This window comes from Cyanistes caeruleus, chromosome 8 (assembly GCF_971803275.1).
Source record: "Cyanistes caeruleus chromosome 8, bCyaCae1.hap1.1, whole genome shotgun sequence".
NCBI lineage: Eukaryota > Metazoa > Chordata > Aves > Passeriformes > Paridae > Cyanistes > Cyanistes caeruleus.
The window spans coordinates 14,558,109-14,573,198 of record NC_141708.1 but is presented as its reverse complement, the minus strand read 5'-3'; the positions used below and the strand labels follow the sequence as shown (position 1 = coordinate 14,573,198).

At 38.8% G+C, this 15,090-nt stretch overlaps 1 protein-coding gene across 1 annotated transcript in view; it reads right to left on the bottom strand.

Annotated features, from left to right (window-relative positions):
• Nucleotides 1-14,439: 14,439 nt before the first annotated feature.
• The window catches only part of LOC111931217 (gamma-aminobutyric acid receptor subunit pi-like), a 47,336-nt gene continuing 46,685 nt past the window's right edge, over nt 14,440-15,090 (bottom strand). Inside the window, exon 10 of the mRNA XM_023929698.2 lies at nt 14,440-15,089. Within this exon, the coding sequence (XP_023785466.2) occupies nt 14,781-15,089 (309 nt within the window). The 3' untranslated portion in view covers nt 14,440-14,780. The remainder of the gene's footprint in view (nt 15,090) is intronic.

Below are 15,090 nucleotides of genomic sequence, written 5' to 3'. Positions count from 1 at the left end.
TAAGCAGTGAGCATCCCATAGAAAGGGTCCTCTTAGCACCAAAGTGGGTTGCAAAGATTTAAGAGCCTGAGGACACACCAAATACATGCACAGATAAGAGCAGTGACATAGATCAGTGGTCCAAACTCTTCCTTATGCAGACATTGCTGCAGATCTACCCTTTTTCCTCCTCAGCTCCCTGTGTAACCTACCAGGCACTTTGGTGTTTCCCCCATCCAAAAAACAACAACAAAAAAGAATGATATTCTAATGTTTAATAGCTCACTGGTATCTGAAAACTCCATTCATGAAGTGTTGGTGGAACCCTCTCCTGAGCCACCTATGGCTGGAGGGGAGAGAAATGGTTACCTGGGGTTCACTATGACAGATCTCTGCTCCACAGCTCCTTCTTGGGCAGAGGAACACCAAAGAGCCCTGTCCCTACAGCCCTTACCCACTGTGCAGGGCCAGCCTGAGCTCAGGGTCAAGGGACAACTGAGCCTATAATACAATCTTGAGAAACCCAGAAAAAGAGGATAAAGTAATTCATGAGTATAATGCAAAACAGCGCTACTTTCTTTCCCGAGAAGAGCAAAGTTTAACTTATGCTTGTCAGCGTAAGAAATCCTTGCATAGCAAAGAGGAATATGCAATTACTCATCCCTGTCAGAGCTGTTTGCAGTCTGGACACCAGCACAGAGAGAGCCAGAGGCAGCATTCTTGGGAAACATCTGTCCTAAAGGACTGGGCTTGTTATCTAGAGCAGCCCTCTCCCTGCCCAATTAGTTAGCTGCAGTGAAACATGCATCCATCTCCAAACTGGAACCTACTAAATGGCATCAATTGCATACAATATGCAGCTGTCTGCTGTTGCTAGCCGTTTATTTATATTTTAATACTGTCAGTTAAATCATTAACAACAAAAAATATTAACATCACACATTCCAAATCAATATTGAAATTCAGAGAAAAATATCACCTGCTTCTGCAGCTTGTCATTTGGAAAAAATAACACATGATCACTAACCAAGCAGCATAACCAAAATTATAGATCAGTAAGACTGAAATCCCCACAGCATCATCATTCTGTCAGCCTTTCCCCAAGACTTCTGAGATGTCTGCCAGAGAATTAACACAAAATGCTCCAACACAAGTAAACAAAATACAGTTATTCCACCTAAAAGTTTGGATATGTTTTTCTTCTTTATAAAGTACTGATTATATGTGTGTATATATATATACAAACACACACACAGACACATATAGATGTACATGTATGTATCTTGGCTCAGTTCCTCTTAATCATCTTCATTTTGTGTTATCCCCCTGCTTCGTCTTTCCATAGGCCTTTTCTCAGATGCTAGCTGCCTCACGCCCGATCACAGAAATTATTTCTCTTGATAAAAATAAAATTGTGAAAAAAATCAACCACTTTCCATTTTGGAAAATGCCTCATTTTCTGAAGCATCCAACTTGTATATCAGTGTTGAAGAAAGGGAGAGGAATGAACTGTAGATAGGTAGCCAATACACAAACGTAAGGAAAAACCTTTTTTCCATTTGTGCAAAGATTAAAGTATAACTTAATAATCTTAATTCTGTAGGGTCTCAAACAATCATAGCAGCTGAATGGCATCTTTTCAAACTCTAAATTTTAGATCTGTGCTTCCAGAGGCGTTATCAGTATTAGATACTGGTTTTACTAGCAAGCTAAACCAGCAAGGTAACACTTTACTTCTTTCACCTGGCAGTAGACTCAGGCTCAGTTCTCTCACTGGCAGGATTTCAGGAGAAATATTTGCATGTGGACAGAAAGTACATTTTAAACTTGCATTACTGCTCTTCTTCAAATAAAGCAGCTAAGCACAGGAATCAGCCTTCAATCCTCCACTTAGACAAAATTCCCCAAAGTGCAGCACACAGAGGTTTTTAAGTCTTTAGAAAGTCAGTGTTAAAGACATAGACCTTAAATAGATCTCAAATGTGAAAAAAAGAGGTACATATGTATTGTTAAATACAGGACTGTTGTAAAGTTTTATAGACAAAATAACTTACTGATGAAGAGAGCCCCAGAACAATCCCATGAATAGCTGCAATCTCTGTGTCAGTGTGGGGCAAGATTTTGCAGACCTTCATTCTGTCATTTATTCCCTTTCCTCCAGCTGTGATAATTCTGAAAAGGGTTGAATTCACATGGTATTGAATAGCTCTCTGTCCTATAGAAATGTCTGTGGGTTATCTGAAGCAATACAATTACAGTCATTGAAATGAGGAAATAACTTTGTGGTTGTTTATACATAAATGAACTTTAACTGTAAAACATCCATTGCATTTTTTGTTGTCATTGGAGAAAAGAAAATCAACTTTTACAAATCAAGACCCAGCTGCAGCTGGTTTTAGTTTCATTTTCCCCAATTTAAAAATACTGAGATGAATCCCCACCGACTTTACCAAGAATGGGTAAAAGATGCATAATCAGTCATACATGCTTTGCTTTAGTTTTATTGCAGAAATCCATTCTGATTTGACTTTTTTTTTAACATATATGTAAGTCTGAATTCTGCTCAAGGATTTCTATACTTTTCCTGCTTATGTTTTCCTCAGAGGTCCAAAATTGCCCTGGTAAGGCCTCGTGCTGGCTGTTCATAGAAGCAGGATATATTCTAGCTGTTGTGTTTATACCCCACCTGCAGCAAAGTGGGAGTCACTCAGGAGCAGGTGATTAAGAATTGATCAAAAAGTAGAATCCAGAAAATAAATACACCAGTGGTCATTTTTTTAATGTCAAATCATTGCAAATCGATGGAGGCAAGTTGGCTTAGCAGCAGCTTCCAGAGCCTGGCCCTTTATGCATAGTAAAAATATTTAGCAGTGAACAATGAAAGCTATTCAAAAATTTCAGGAGGTTGAATCATTAGCTGAATAGCAATTGCCAACAAATAAAGCTCTACATTGTACCTGTAATCAGGTCAGGTTTTCAGGGACGGCCAAAATAAGAATACAAGCCAAAAGAAAAGAGAATATTCAAAAACATGCACATCCATAGCAATTTACAGCTTGTTGCTCTCTCAGATAGTGGAGCTAGAGGAGCAACTATTTACACTTCGTTTGCTAGCTCTGAATGTGCTGGTGAAGTTAAAGACAAACCAAGACAGAAATATTGAATATAAATTCTTTGTTGTGAACTATAAAAAACAACCCGTTGCTCTTTGATATTTTCAGTAGTGGAATGATTCAGATCACTCTTTGTAGGCTGAGGCATCAAACAGAGAAAATGCTAAGATGACTTCTTGTGAAAAGCAATCAACTCTTTCCACTGAAGTAGAAAACTAGTTTTTTGGAACATTTTATTTAAATTTGCCTTAAAAACAAGGTATTTTTTTTTGCAAAATAGTTTGCATATAATTGTTATATGTAGCATACACTCATGCTTTTTAGCCTTACACATCCAAAAAGCTGTGATTCAGAGCTCATGAGGATGAACTGTCTGCTTTTGATTAACATTGGTTTTTATTAAGAAATATTTCAAATCCAAGCAGTTATCTTCACCATATGACTTAGCACATGTCTTTGTGCTGCCCTTGCCCTGGCAATAAAGGTCATCATAGAGACAAAGAAATGAGAGCTAAAAGATATCCCAAAATCCAGTTCTCCCTTTTCTGTAGTCCAGAAGAGTAGGATGCCCAAAGTCCTACTCAGAATCTGCTCTCTTAATTTAAGAGTAATATGAAAGTGCTGACAATAGTTCGGTTTATTAGACAGAGCACTTTTATGTGAAATGTTAATAAGAGAGGAGTTCCCAGCTGTAAAAGGACACCAACAGAGCTGGGACTATCACTAAAGTCTCAGAAAATCTCAATCCAGTGCTCTGTGACACTACAATGCTCCTTATGCTGGTTTGTCAGTGGGAAGTAAAATCTATTGAAAATCAAATCTTCAGACTCCTCTTTTGTTCAGCCTACACCTCAACAAATGCAAAGGCAATCAGACAGGGAAATTGTGGTGTTCTGGGATGGGATTATCTATCTCCTTTCTTACTACAGTAGCCCCATTTTGGGTAGGAAGTTCTCTTGGAAGCAGGTGAAATTGATTGATACTTTTCAAAGTGTCATTTTGTGGGGCTCTCATTACACTTCTGCCAGTTTTCTTCCAGGCATTTAGCAGCTGAGTGATTGTTGCTAACATAGTTTTTTCCCTCAGCCAAATCTGACTGAATTTGCCAGGCAGCAAAGGAAGCAGCATGTTACCAGCTCTCAGGTCATGCTGTACACACATTTGTATCTGTAATACTTTCTAGATCTTAAGGGCAAAACCCTGTTCTCCTGCCTGCAATGCAGTGTTTTAGCTGCAGTGCAGATCATTTATATCTATGCTCCCTGTCCAAGTCTCAGGGAGGTCAGCTGTGATTTTGTGAACATCCCTCTGCAATTTATTTCCACATTTTAGTGTCTCTTCCACAATCAGTGTGATTAGAGGGTGTGTGTGGCCTTTCTGTGTGTGCTGGCTCCTTGCTGACCCGATGGCTCTGTCCCTGCTTTTTCCTGTCACTCCTTAATGCACACTCACTGCTGACCCTCCCGACACTCTCCCAGCCTAAGCAGCTGCAAGGGTGACCTGTGGTCCCTGACTTCATTTCTTCAGTATGTTGTTGATATCAAATAATTCATGTTTTATTCTCTGATGTGCATTCGGTTCCCACTTTATAACTAAAGCATTTGAGGCCAGAAATGAGCTTCTCTCCTGACAGCTGGGACAGTGCTGCCCAGCCACGGGGTTCCTTCATTTTTCACCTGTGGTGTTGAGGAGTGCAGGGACAGCAGGGACCTGGATGGAAATTGCTAGAATAGCAGTGACAGCTTACCTCTTTGTAATATGATGCTTTCACATAAACTTTACATAAGAAAACTCATTTTTTTGAGTGTGTGTTTTCTCCCTTTGATTTCTTCCCTTTCTTCTGTAAGAAAACAGAAGTGTAAACCTATGTCCAAAATGGTAGAAGATATTTCTTTAATCAGAGTCCTAGCAAACAACAGCCATTTTCCCCCAGATATAACAGACAAGGTGAGGCAGAGATGCTGTTTTTCCCTCTGCTCTCTTTCTTAACTTTTTTCCACAAGGCCACTCTGATGAGGAGCCCCTCTCTGCACATGGACTTGCAGGATCCCTGTTTATTACTTGTCTCAGTGTTTGACCTGACCATTGATGCACATAATTGAAAAGCAGTGTCTAAAGTGCAGAAGGAATCCATTAATAAAATTGTGCCTTTTCAAGACACATTTGTACAACTTGTATATAGACATACATATATATATATATATATTTACACAGGCACATTAGACATAGATAAATACATGTACACGGGCACAAAGGGTGATAATCCTTTTGCAATCCATTCCAATCACTGCTGTTCAATACAAGAAGCATGACTCTCCCCCTCCAGGCAGTTTTGGTATGTGCCTATAAAAGATGGCTACACAATATTTTATATAAGTACCAGTATTGCTAGAAAAAGTGCAATAGTGGGGAATCAGAGTCAGAGAGATTTCTTCCATGAGCAGGCTGGACCAGAGCTAAATGCTGCATTGCACCAACTAAAAGACAGTGCCTTCCTTCTGCCTGAATTTACCCTGTGCTTCCCCACTTCAGACAAGGAAAGAGAGTTTGCAAACATCTAGGATTATAGCCATCACTTATTCTTGTGTTCTAGTGCTGTGTGCACAGCACAGTTTCATCGCCTTAAAAGACTGGTGATCCAAAAAACGGAAAAATTGCACCCATATATCAACTAAATTCTAAAAGGCTTATTTTTATCCATGACTTCAGCACTGCTTTAATAAAACTTAACAAATGTCAGGTATTTTCTGATATATCATGCTCCCTGAAGTGAACTCTGTGATCAAATGCTTTGCTAAAAATCTCACTAACAGCATAAGTTTTTATTAAATTCTTCCCTAACCATGAACTAATCAATTTTTTTTGTGAATACTTTGATATGTGGGATGTTTCAATCATTGGAAATTGATCACTGAAGCTATATATTATTGTTTCTTTTTCATGCCTGGTAAAAATGCAATTGATATTGGAATTAATTGCTGTTCTGGCAATTTTTTGAAGTTTTCCACAGGACCAGTCATGGGTGCTAGGAAATCAGCTCCTGTAAAGGCTAATTTCAACAGAGTATGACAGCATGAGAACATAAACATAACATATCAAATAGTGGGAGCCCAGACACAAAGCTGATTGTGAAATAACTTCAGCTAATATTACAGAAACATTTCTAAAGCATATAGAAAAATCTGGGATCAAAAAGTTAGCCCATATTTTGCACCTGGTGCAGTAAGAGGAGGGATCTATTTAGTGAAAAATCCCAGAAAATATATTACAAAGAGACCTTTTATTAATATCAACAAAGAGAGAAGAAAATTCTGCAGAATTCCACCAGAATGTTCAAAACAAAACCAAAAGAACATGAGCTGAGAGCACCCTCTTCTGATCATTATTTTCTTCTTCAAGTTCTAGGTAAAATATCTTCTGCATATGTTGTAAAATTCCAGTGACCTGCTCTTTATCAGAATCACAAATACATAATGTGCTTGGGAGATGAATACAATAAATTTGTTTCAGCTACAAACTAATATTTTTACTTTAGTTGTTTTTTTTGTTTGTTTGTTTTTGTGCAAACATGAAGCCAGTTCTTCCAGTAACTCTTCCCCTTTGTATGTTGCAGTTTGATTTCCGTGAGGCCACCCAGAGCCAGAGGTGCAAGGGACAGGCTGATTTTTTGCTTAATTCATACCACTGAGAGTGATTTAAATTCAGGTTAAAAAAAAACTGATTCTAAAAGAGTGTGTTTACAAAGATTTGTAAAGATGAAGGAAGGAGCAGAGGATGGGGAGAGAGTAAGAGCAAGAGGAATATTAGGAATATCAGTCTTTTCTATAACTATACCAGCACTGTTTTTACAGTATTCTTACAGAGACCAAGCTGAAGACGTACATTTTAAATCCCACTGTAATTCAGAGGAAAAAAAGAAGAAAAGAGAGCAGTGCCTCTAACCCTGTACCTCACTTTCAGCCTCTGAGGACTGGAGAAGTAATTCATGAATATTAGAGCTAATGAAGCTTCATTTTCTCCAGATTTTTGGTTCAGTGTTGATTGACTCTCCTGTCTGGAAGATGTAAATTGTGACAGAAGCTTGTTCTGCATTTGAGACATTCTGATGTGCCCTGTTCAGTGTGTATTCTCTGGCATTTAAAAAGACTCCAGCTCATGCTGTAATGTTTTTCTCAGTGGGTACCTCTCAGATGTCTCTCTGACCTGGACATCTATCTACAGAAATCTTGTAGGAACATCCTGTCTCTGAGGTTTCTGTTCCTTTATCGTATTTCATAGAAATACAACAATGGGTTCAAAGAACTAGATAGCATGGACTAGTGGGCAGACATGTATTGAAACGTCTAACTTCTAATTAATTCTCTGAAGATTTTCACTAGAGAACTCTTGATAGGCAGAGGTGTGGAGAATGCTTCCCTTTGGTGTAGGGAGTGATTCAAATCAGAGGTGAATCCCAAGGAGGCAGAGGGAGTGATCAGCCAAGAGTCTCCCGCAGTGCAGATGAGGCATTTCGGGGTGAGTGATCCCATCTCTCAGCAGGAGAGGCTGATGGACCAGCACACACTGCCAGCATCACACAGATTGGAAACCAACAGAAATGAAATTGGAAGATACAGGCAGAATCCTATTATGTGATAAGGAAACCAGGCTGGACAGAGACAGCACAGAGATAAGAGAGTCATGAAAACTAACAGAGCAATTTGGATCTGAGAAAGTGGATGCACTATTAACCAGATGCACTCAGCCTCACTGGATTGCCAGATGAGGCTTGTCCTTGTCAAAATACAATAAATTGGCCTCTTCAGCTTTCTCCACATTTAAGGTTCTGGCATGAACCACTTTAGACAAACATAGATTGATGGCTGAAGTAAACACAGGGATGACACAGGACCAGGATGATGCTGAAATATCATTAAAATTGATGATTTTGGCTTGTTCGTCTGTCATTTTTAGTACAGCATGGCAGCGCATCTGGAGTCCTGACATTATCACAGAGTAGTGTAGAGCCTTCTGGGAAGGGAATGCTAAAACTGGAAGAAAGGCATATGCAGAGATGCAAAACATCAAGGAACGGTTTTTGATCCTGCTGGTAAAGGGCTGTGTTGTAATTCCAGGTGTCTGACAGGACTGAAATCCAGCTCAGGCCAGTGTGCACTTGCTTACAGAAACAGTAACCTACAGCTGGGCTGTGGAAACAAAGGTTCAGGCACTGTTCAAGTTTCCTTAGAAAGGTAACCCAAGGCAAATGCAACTTTGAGTTATTGACCCAGAAGTGGTAATTTAGAAATTGGAAATTTGGGTTTTTAGAATAGAATTAAAGGAACTGGCCATTTGTAACACCTGAAATAAGAACAGTAGCCCATGTAAGAATATGTGGGTTTGAAATGGTACAGGGTCAGCTGTGTATTTAACATCCCTGAGGGGTCCTGTATGGAAATTATGGGAGTCTCCAGAGTTATCAGCTCTTATTATCAGGCTTCACAAAACGTGGACCAGCACTACATGAAAAGGTTTCTCAGTAGAATTAAAATTATCCTGGGGCATAGCAAGCCTCCGACTTCAAAGTTTCTAGTTATTTGCACATCATACTTTAGGTTTTTTCTTTTAATGAAAAAGAATTACAAGGCTGTCAGAATCTTTCATTACGAAAGGACCTCAAAAAGCAATGACACTTGAGCACAATATCTTATCTTCCTGGTAAAGAAGCAGAGAACAAGGCTGGATTTACATTTACCTAGTTAAAAAATTTCTTCTGACTTAATCTGCTATATTATTATTTTGAGGTCAACATTGTCAGTTCTGTTCTCCAAAATGCACTTAAGGGTTATCAAGGTGTGCTGCTTTTGCAAGGTAAGCAAGGATTGGATTGAATCCCTGCAGCCAACTCATATATTGAGCACAAGGCTATAGATCTTTTCTTCACAAGCATGGAAAATACCACCAAAAAAAACCACAATAAAAAGCCCCAAAAAACCCATATAAAAATCCACACAAAAACGACACTTGTCTTCATTAGATATCATCCAAACTATTGCTGTGAGTGGAAAGCACTTTGATTAGGACTGACTTAGCAACATGCACAGCATAGTCTGGCATATGAGTCTAATGGATCAGCATTCAAAGGCATATAATGAACAGATGGTTCCTGCAGAAGAGACTATTGCAGTGGTTTTGGTCACCTTGCACTGGCACTCATTCAAAGCAGGTGCTCCACAAACCAAGACTGGAGGTGGACCAAAATGAACTGGCTGAACAAAACTGGGACATTGAAAAGGAGGAGACAATCCCTGCTTCTCTCTTTTCCAAGACTAAATGAGTGCATGCGATGCCAGCTTTGCCCGCGGTGACCAATCTCACATGTTTGCTACTGTTTCTGAGACTCAATATCAATAACTTTAACATGAGGACCAGGGGCACTGATGAGCTGAGCATGTCAATATGTAATTCAGGTTTGAACTCCATTTTATACTCCCTTGTTAATTTTTTCTGATTTTGTAAGCTGTTCTGTGTCCAAAGTGGCCAAGACCCAACTAGAACCAAAGCTGTTATTCTGAATCCATTCCTGATCTGATTTTAAAGCAGAAAGATTAAATTCCTTGCCTTTAGGAGAAATCAAATATACCTGGCATCAAACCCTTCCACTGTCTAGGTTCCAAAATTACCTGCTACAGCAAGGAAAACAGCAGCAGTGGAGATATGTGTTTTCACTGATGAAGTTATCCAGTGGTTAAATCTGGATCAAACTTCAGAGCAGAATTTCAAAATTAATCAGGGTCATGGTTCATGCACACATGTGATGGTGCTAAAGTCTTCTGGGGTTTCTTGTCTTCTGAAGTTTTGTCTGTGTTTGATCTAGAATAGGAAAATAGGGTTCATTCCAATTTGGAAAGAAACCCAGAACCCAAATTATCTGAGTAAACTCACATCATGGGACTGAAATACCCCCTTATCCTTCTCTCTCTGAGGATGGAAACTTTGACAGTCAGATGGGACTGGGGAAGAAAGATGTCTCCAGATGGAAAATGATGAAAAGCTGAATTTGGCAATATTATTAAAGTGGACCCCTGGTTTTAATTATAAAGTTATAGAACAAGTGATGGCAAATCCATTACAGAGTTTGAAATTATGTCCAGCTTAGCTGCTTTTAAGCACTGCCAAGCACCCACTACTCTACAAGCAGAATCCACTCCAGTTTTCAGCTCTCAGGTTGAGATGGCTTGTTCTTGCAGTGACCTGTTAATCTGCCCAGAAGACTCTCACAGCTCATCTTCCCACCTTTTCAACCAGCCCCCTCTCAAGGGAAACTTTCTTTATTGAAACTGGCTTTAAAAATTATCTTGATCTTTGTGACAATTTTTAGCAGTAAGCCAGTGAATTACCTGGGAACATTTATTTAGGTTTCATAAATGGTTATAGGGAAACTGTTAACAGAGCCACTATTCTGCTTGCCTTGAAATATTGAGGCGCTGCAATGCTTTGATTTGAAACAACATAACCTACAGGAGGATGTGGCCCTGAGAATCAGGCTTTTCGATATTGTTTGCATAATTTCTAGCCACTTTCCCAGGAAAGAAACTATAAACATAGGTGTTTTTACATTCCATTAAAGATATGACCTTGGATGGACGTCTCTCACGGCCAGCATGGTTGGGAAGGTGGTAACCTGACTATGCAATCCCTGGTCGTTGTCAAAAACCTATAAATACTGAAAGAACAAATAAACTTTTCTTCTTTTTCACCACACTTGGAGCTGCATTTGTGTGAATCATTTCGTGTCCGACAGTGACAGGAGAAAACCTTGAAAGAAGGATAGAAAATTCACTATAGAAAAGTTCGATTTCAGTGGCTAAAATGGTGGAAACAACAATCGGGCTTTGAGAAGCCTGAACTTCAGTGTGAAAAATAGTCCACCTGACAGTGCTGTCCTGCCTGACTTTAATTAATCTGTCGCTACAAACATGACCTAGTTACCACAGTACAAATGTCAGCTTGTAACAGCTTTTCCCTAGAGCCCTCCTTAGCTAGCATTTGCCATTTACATTTGCTCTTTGAAGGATGAAGAGCAGTTAATGAGCTCCATCTACTGCTGCACGGAGTGAATTGTACCAGCAGCCCCAGTTCCTCTGCACCTCCCCAGGCTGTGCTGGGACAGGTGCTCAGGCACTCTGCTGCACCTCTCCACTGGCAAGGGCTCTTATTCACCTCTTTGTAGCCACCACCTTTACTCCATGTAGGTTTTCTTTACTCTATAATCTTTTATGTAATTTCATTTTGAGTTACAGGGTGACAACCTTTTTTTTTTTTTTTAAATACATTTTCCCATGCAAAAATGCGTAGCAGTTCTCAAAATAATTAGCACAAAAACCTAAAGAGGCTCACAAAGCAGGAAATTTTATTTAAGTTGCTGCTGCATTCTTAATAAACAAGGCCACTGTGTTGAAAATTGGTACTCAGATCAACAGATGGATGCCCTTCTCTTATGCTTGCCGTATGTGTTGACTGGAGTATTCAGACGGGATATTTAGTTGTTCATGTCTTAAAAGAAATTATCTGATAGTGACTTAAAATACCTTCTCTAGTTTATGAGAGGGTTAATGAACACCTGTTCTAAAATATCACCTTCCTTAGTATTTCCCTCTTGATTTAGGTGAAATATTTCAAATACTCTCAAAGTATCACATCTGGCATCACAGGAAGCAGGCTGCAGGAGATATTTAACCTAAAGCATGGCTGAATCAGAAAAACGCTATATAATTGATGAAGAGGAAAGGTAGCAAAAATACCTTTATGTCTAAAATCTAAAAAAGAATAAAATATCTGATTAAATATCTCAGCACAGGATTCTATTTCCATAATAATTTTCCATTAAGAGAGAAAACAATATCAAAGATCTCGCTAAGGTCAGAGGTGTTTTTCTAGTCTGCACAATGCTGAAACACCTATGTGATGGCTGCTGAATCAATTAAAAGACCAGGCTTGGAGATTCCACAGAGGAAGGAAAGTTATTCCTCAGGCTGGCTGCTGCCTTTGGATCCATGGAAAGCAGGGCACGTCCTGCTGACAGCAAAGCAAACGACATGAGGATACATCATCAATTCTCTAATGTAACCCCCCTCACTGCCTCGGGTCCCTCCTTGTACATCTGCCCCCAGCGGTCCCAAAATACAGCATTCCTGAATTAAGAGTCAGAGAAGGTCTCTGATTGGAAAACATTAAAATCAAAGTAAGAAACTCAACTATCAACCAGAAAATGGTTGCCAAAAGTCCAAGGTCTTTTCATTAAATACGAAACCAAGGTAATTTTCATCCCCTCAGACTCAGCCTCGGCCCCTGGTCTTAGCACTGAAAGAGACTTCCCCTCTCAAATTTTCCTCTGAGTTGTAGCACTCAGTGAATTGCTCATGAATGCTCCTTCATCAATCCTCAGGGAGCCTTTCTGACTAACTCCAAGGGATTTGGGAGTTTTCAGGGACAGAAACTATGTTTGAACAGGATAATACAAATGATCTTCTTCATTCTTCATACACCACACTGGAAATCTATTGGGAACATCAAACCAAGTTTTATTTCTGAAATTAGCAATTAATGCAGAATTATGCAAAGCAAAATAACGAAATAATCTGTCTGTGCAGTCAATTCTTTCATGAAAACATGGGGGACTTCAGAGTATAACACTACTTACAATTAGCACATCAGTGGGAGAACAGACCCTGTTTTCAGCTAGTTCATTGTAAATAAAGATGCTCAGACTTTCAACAACTTTTAAAAATAATATTTAAGGTGAATTGTCACCAAATTAATTGGAAGCTACAAAACTCAAAATGCTTACTTTTTGCTTGCAGTAAATGTTAATGCTAAATTTAGTGTTAGCATAACAGATAACTGTTTGAAAATATTCAGGAACAATGTAAACTTCAAATTTAAGAAACTAAGCACAAAGATTTGATATCTGTCTTCTGTGAATTTTATGGGGGTAAGAACTGGAAAGAGATCGGAGAGTCCAGTTTTACACCTTCAAGAAAAAATGTCATACAGCCTGTTCCTGAATAAAGGGTTTAAGGGTAAATATTCAGTAGCAGAATGTTAAATAAAATATTTTTTTTTTTGGTTGCTCATTAACACTGGCAGACTTAGTTTGATTTCTTGAATGTATTTAGTTTCATATGAAAGTTGGAATAGCCACAATGTACCAAAAGGCACGAGACTGTTCTTGAAGTTGCATTCCCTCAATAAGCTTTGCAAAAGGCATTACTGATAACAGCAGAGAAACAAATTTTCAGTAGTCAACCTTTAGAAAATAAAAATACTGAGGGGATTTTAATGACTTCATAATTGTCTACCAGTGTGCATTGATTCTTGTGGATTTAGATGGGAGCAAGGGCAAATCTGTCTTGCTCTGGAATTTTGCACTTCTTCCTCCTCATGCAATGGTGCTCTTCACGGGCAGCACCCCGGTGATAAGGTGTGTCCAAACCTGTCCATGATAGGGGAGATGTTTAATTCATTTAAACCTTTCATGTGTGCAGTGAGTCTGATCACCAGAAATGCCAAGATACACAGTGCACAACAGCACATGCACACATTTTTACCAGTGTATGCAGCAGATACCCATGTTACAGTCAGGAAAAAGCTGTGATAATAATTGCCTTTAAACTTCATGCTTGCAATGGAGGGGACAGGCTTGTAATAGCTGTCAGTGAAGCAACCACCTGGAAAGACTGCTATGGTTTTTCACCACCTGTAGCCATTCTCTCATGTGGGATAGCTCTCATCATTTTATCTGCGTTAAACTTTTCCTATTTTATCACGAGCTATCACACATACAATGTTTTCTTTTCTATTCAAGAAGTTTTCCACCTTTATGTGATTTTTTTTTTAACAGCATCTAGTTCAAGAGGATTTACCAAGCTGAAAATTAAGCATATCAAATTTTTCCTCTGCATAGTAGTTACACAGGCAGCTGTGACTGAGCAGAGTACAGAGTATAAACGTCAGGATAAATTGCCATTTTCCATTAAGGATTGGTGAACAACTAAATCCTCACTCAGGGAAATGCATCTCCCTGGATGTGAACCTTTTGGCTCCAGTCCATTTCTTTCTTTCTTGCTGAGAAAAGCCATTGATGACTATGGGAGCTCTGTCTAAAGATATAGAGGGATCCTGACACATATCTGTGACCTTACAAAAATGAAGATTGTTTAGTTTGTGTCGGTAGCTCATGTCTTCAAAGCTGTTTCTTGCTACGTAGCAAAACCACTTTGATCTGCAATTAAACATTTTCTTATATAATCTGGAAAATGTATGCATTATTGGCAAAGCTAGAAGGAACTGAGTACAGAAAACAGAAAAGGAAAACAGCATTTCATTTTATTTTTACATTTATTCAATGGAGTTCAGAAACAAGTATAATATAACTTATTTTACAAAGTTGAGCATTAAATATTAAAAAAATTACTTATTGGCCTTTGATAAGCAGTTTCATATGGGACATGCATGCTAATATGAAGCCATTTTTGGATGACAGACATTAAAGTCAGAAAAGTTAGCTAACAAAATTTTTAGACACACTTGAAAAGGTGGCACATCCTTTTATATCCCTCTATCCACATGTAACTTCTCCATTTTTCTGCAACTTCCCCTCCCACGTCAACTTTCTAAACTTTAAACTAATATTACAAAATAAAATATTTAGAAATACAAATAATACACCCAATAAAGTACATTAATTACGATGAATGATAAGGGGAAAGAGAATCTGGCGTAGTTGTCTATGTGGTAAGGATTTTTAACATGGAAGCAATCAAAGATACAGAAAAGTCTTTTCATTACCGACATTGCTGAGCTACACCCACTGTGTTGACTTCTCTCTCTTTTTCTGTCAGTGCTGGTTTGTTTGCTTTTGTTTGTATCGGTCTTGTTTGTATTGCCAGGGGCACTGCAACTGTTGGCCACTGCTGCCAGGACTCCATTCTTCTCTTCTTCATCATCATCAATAATC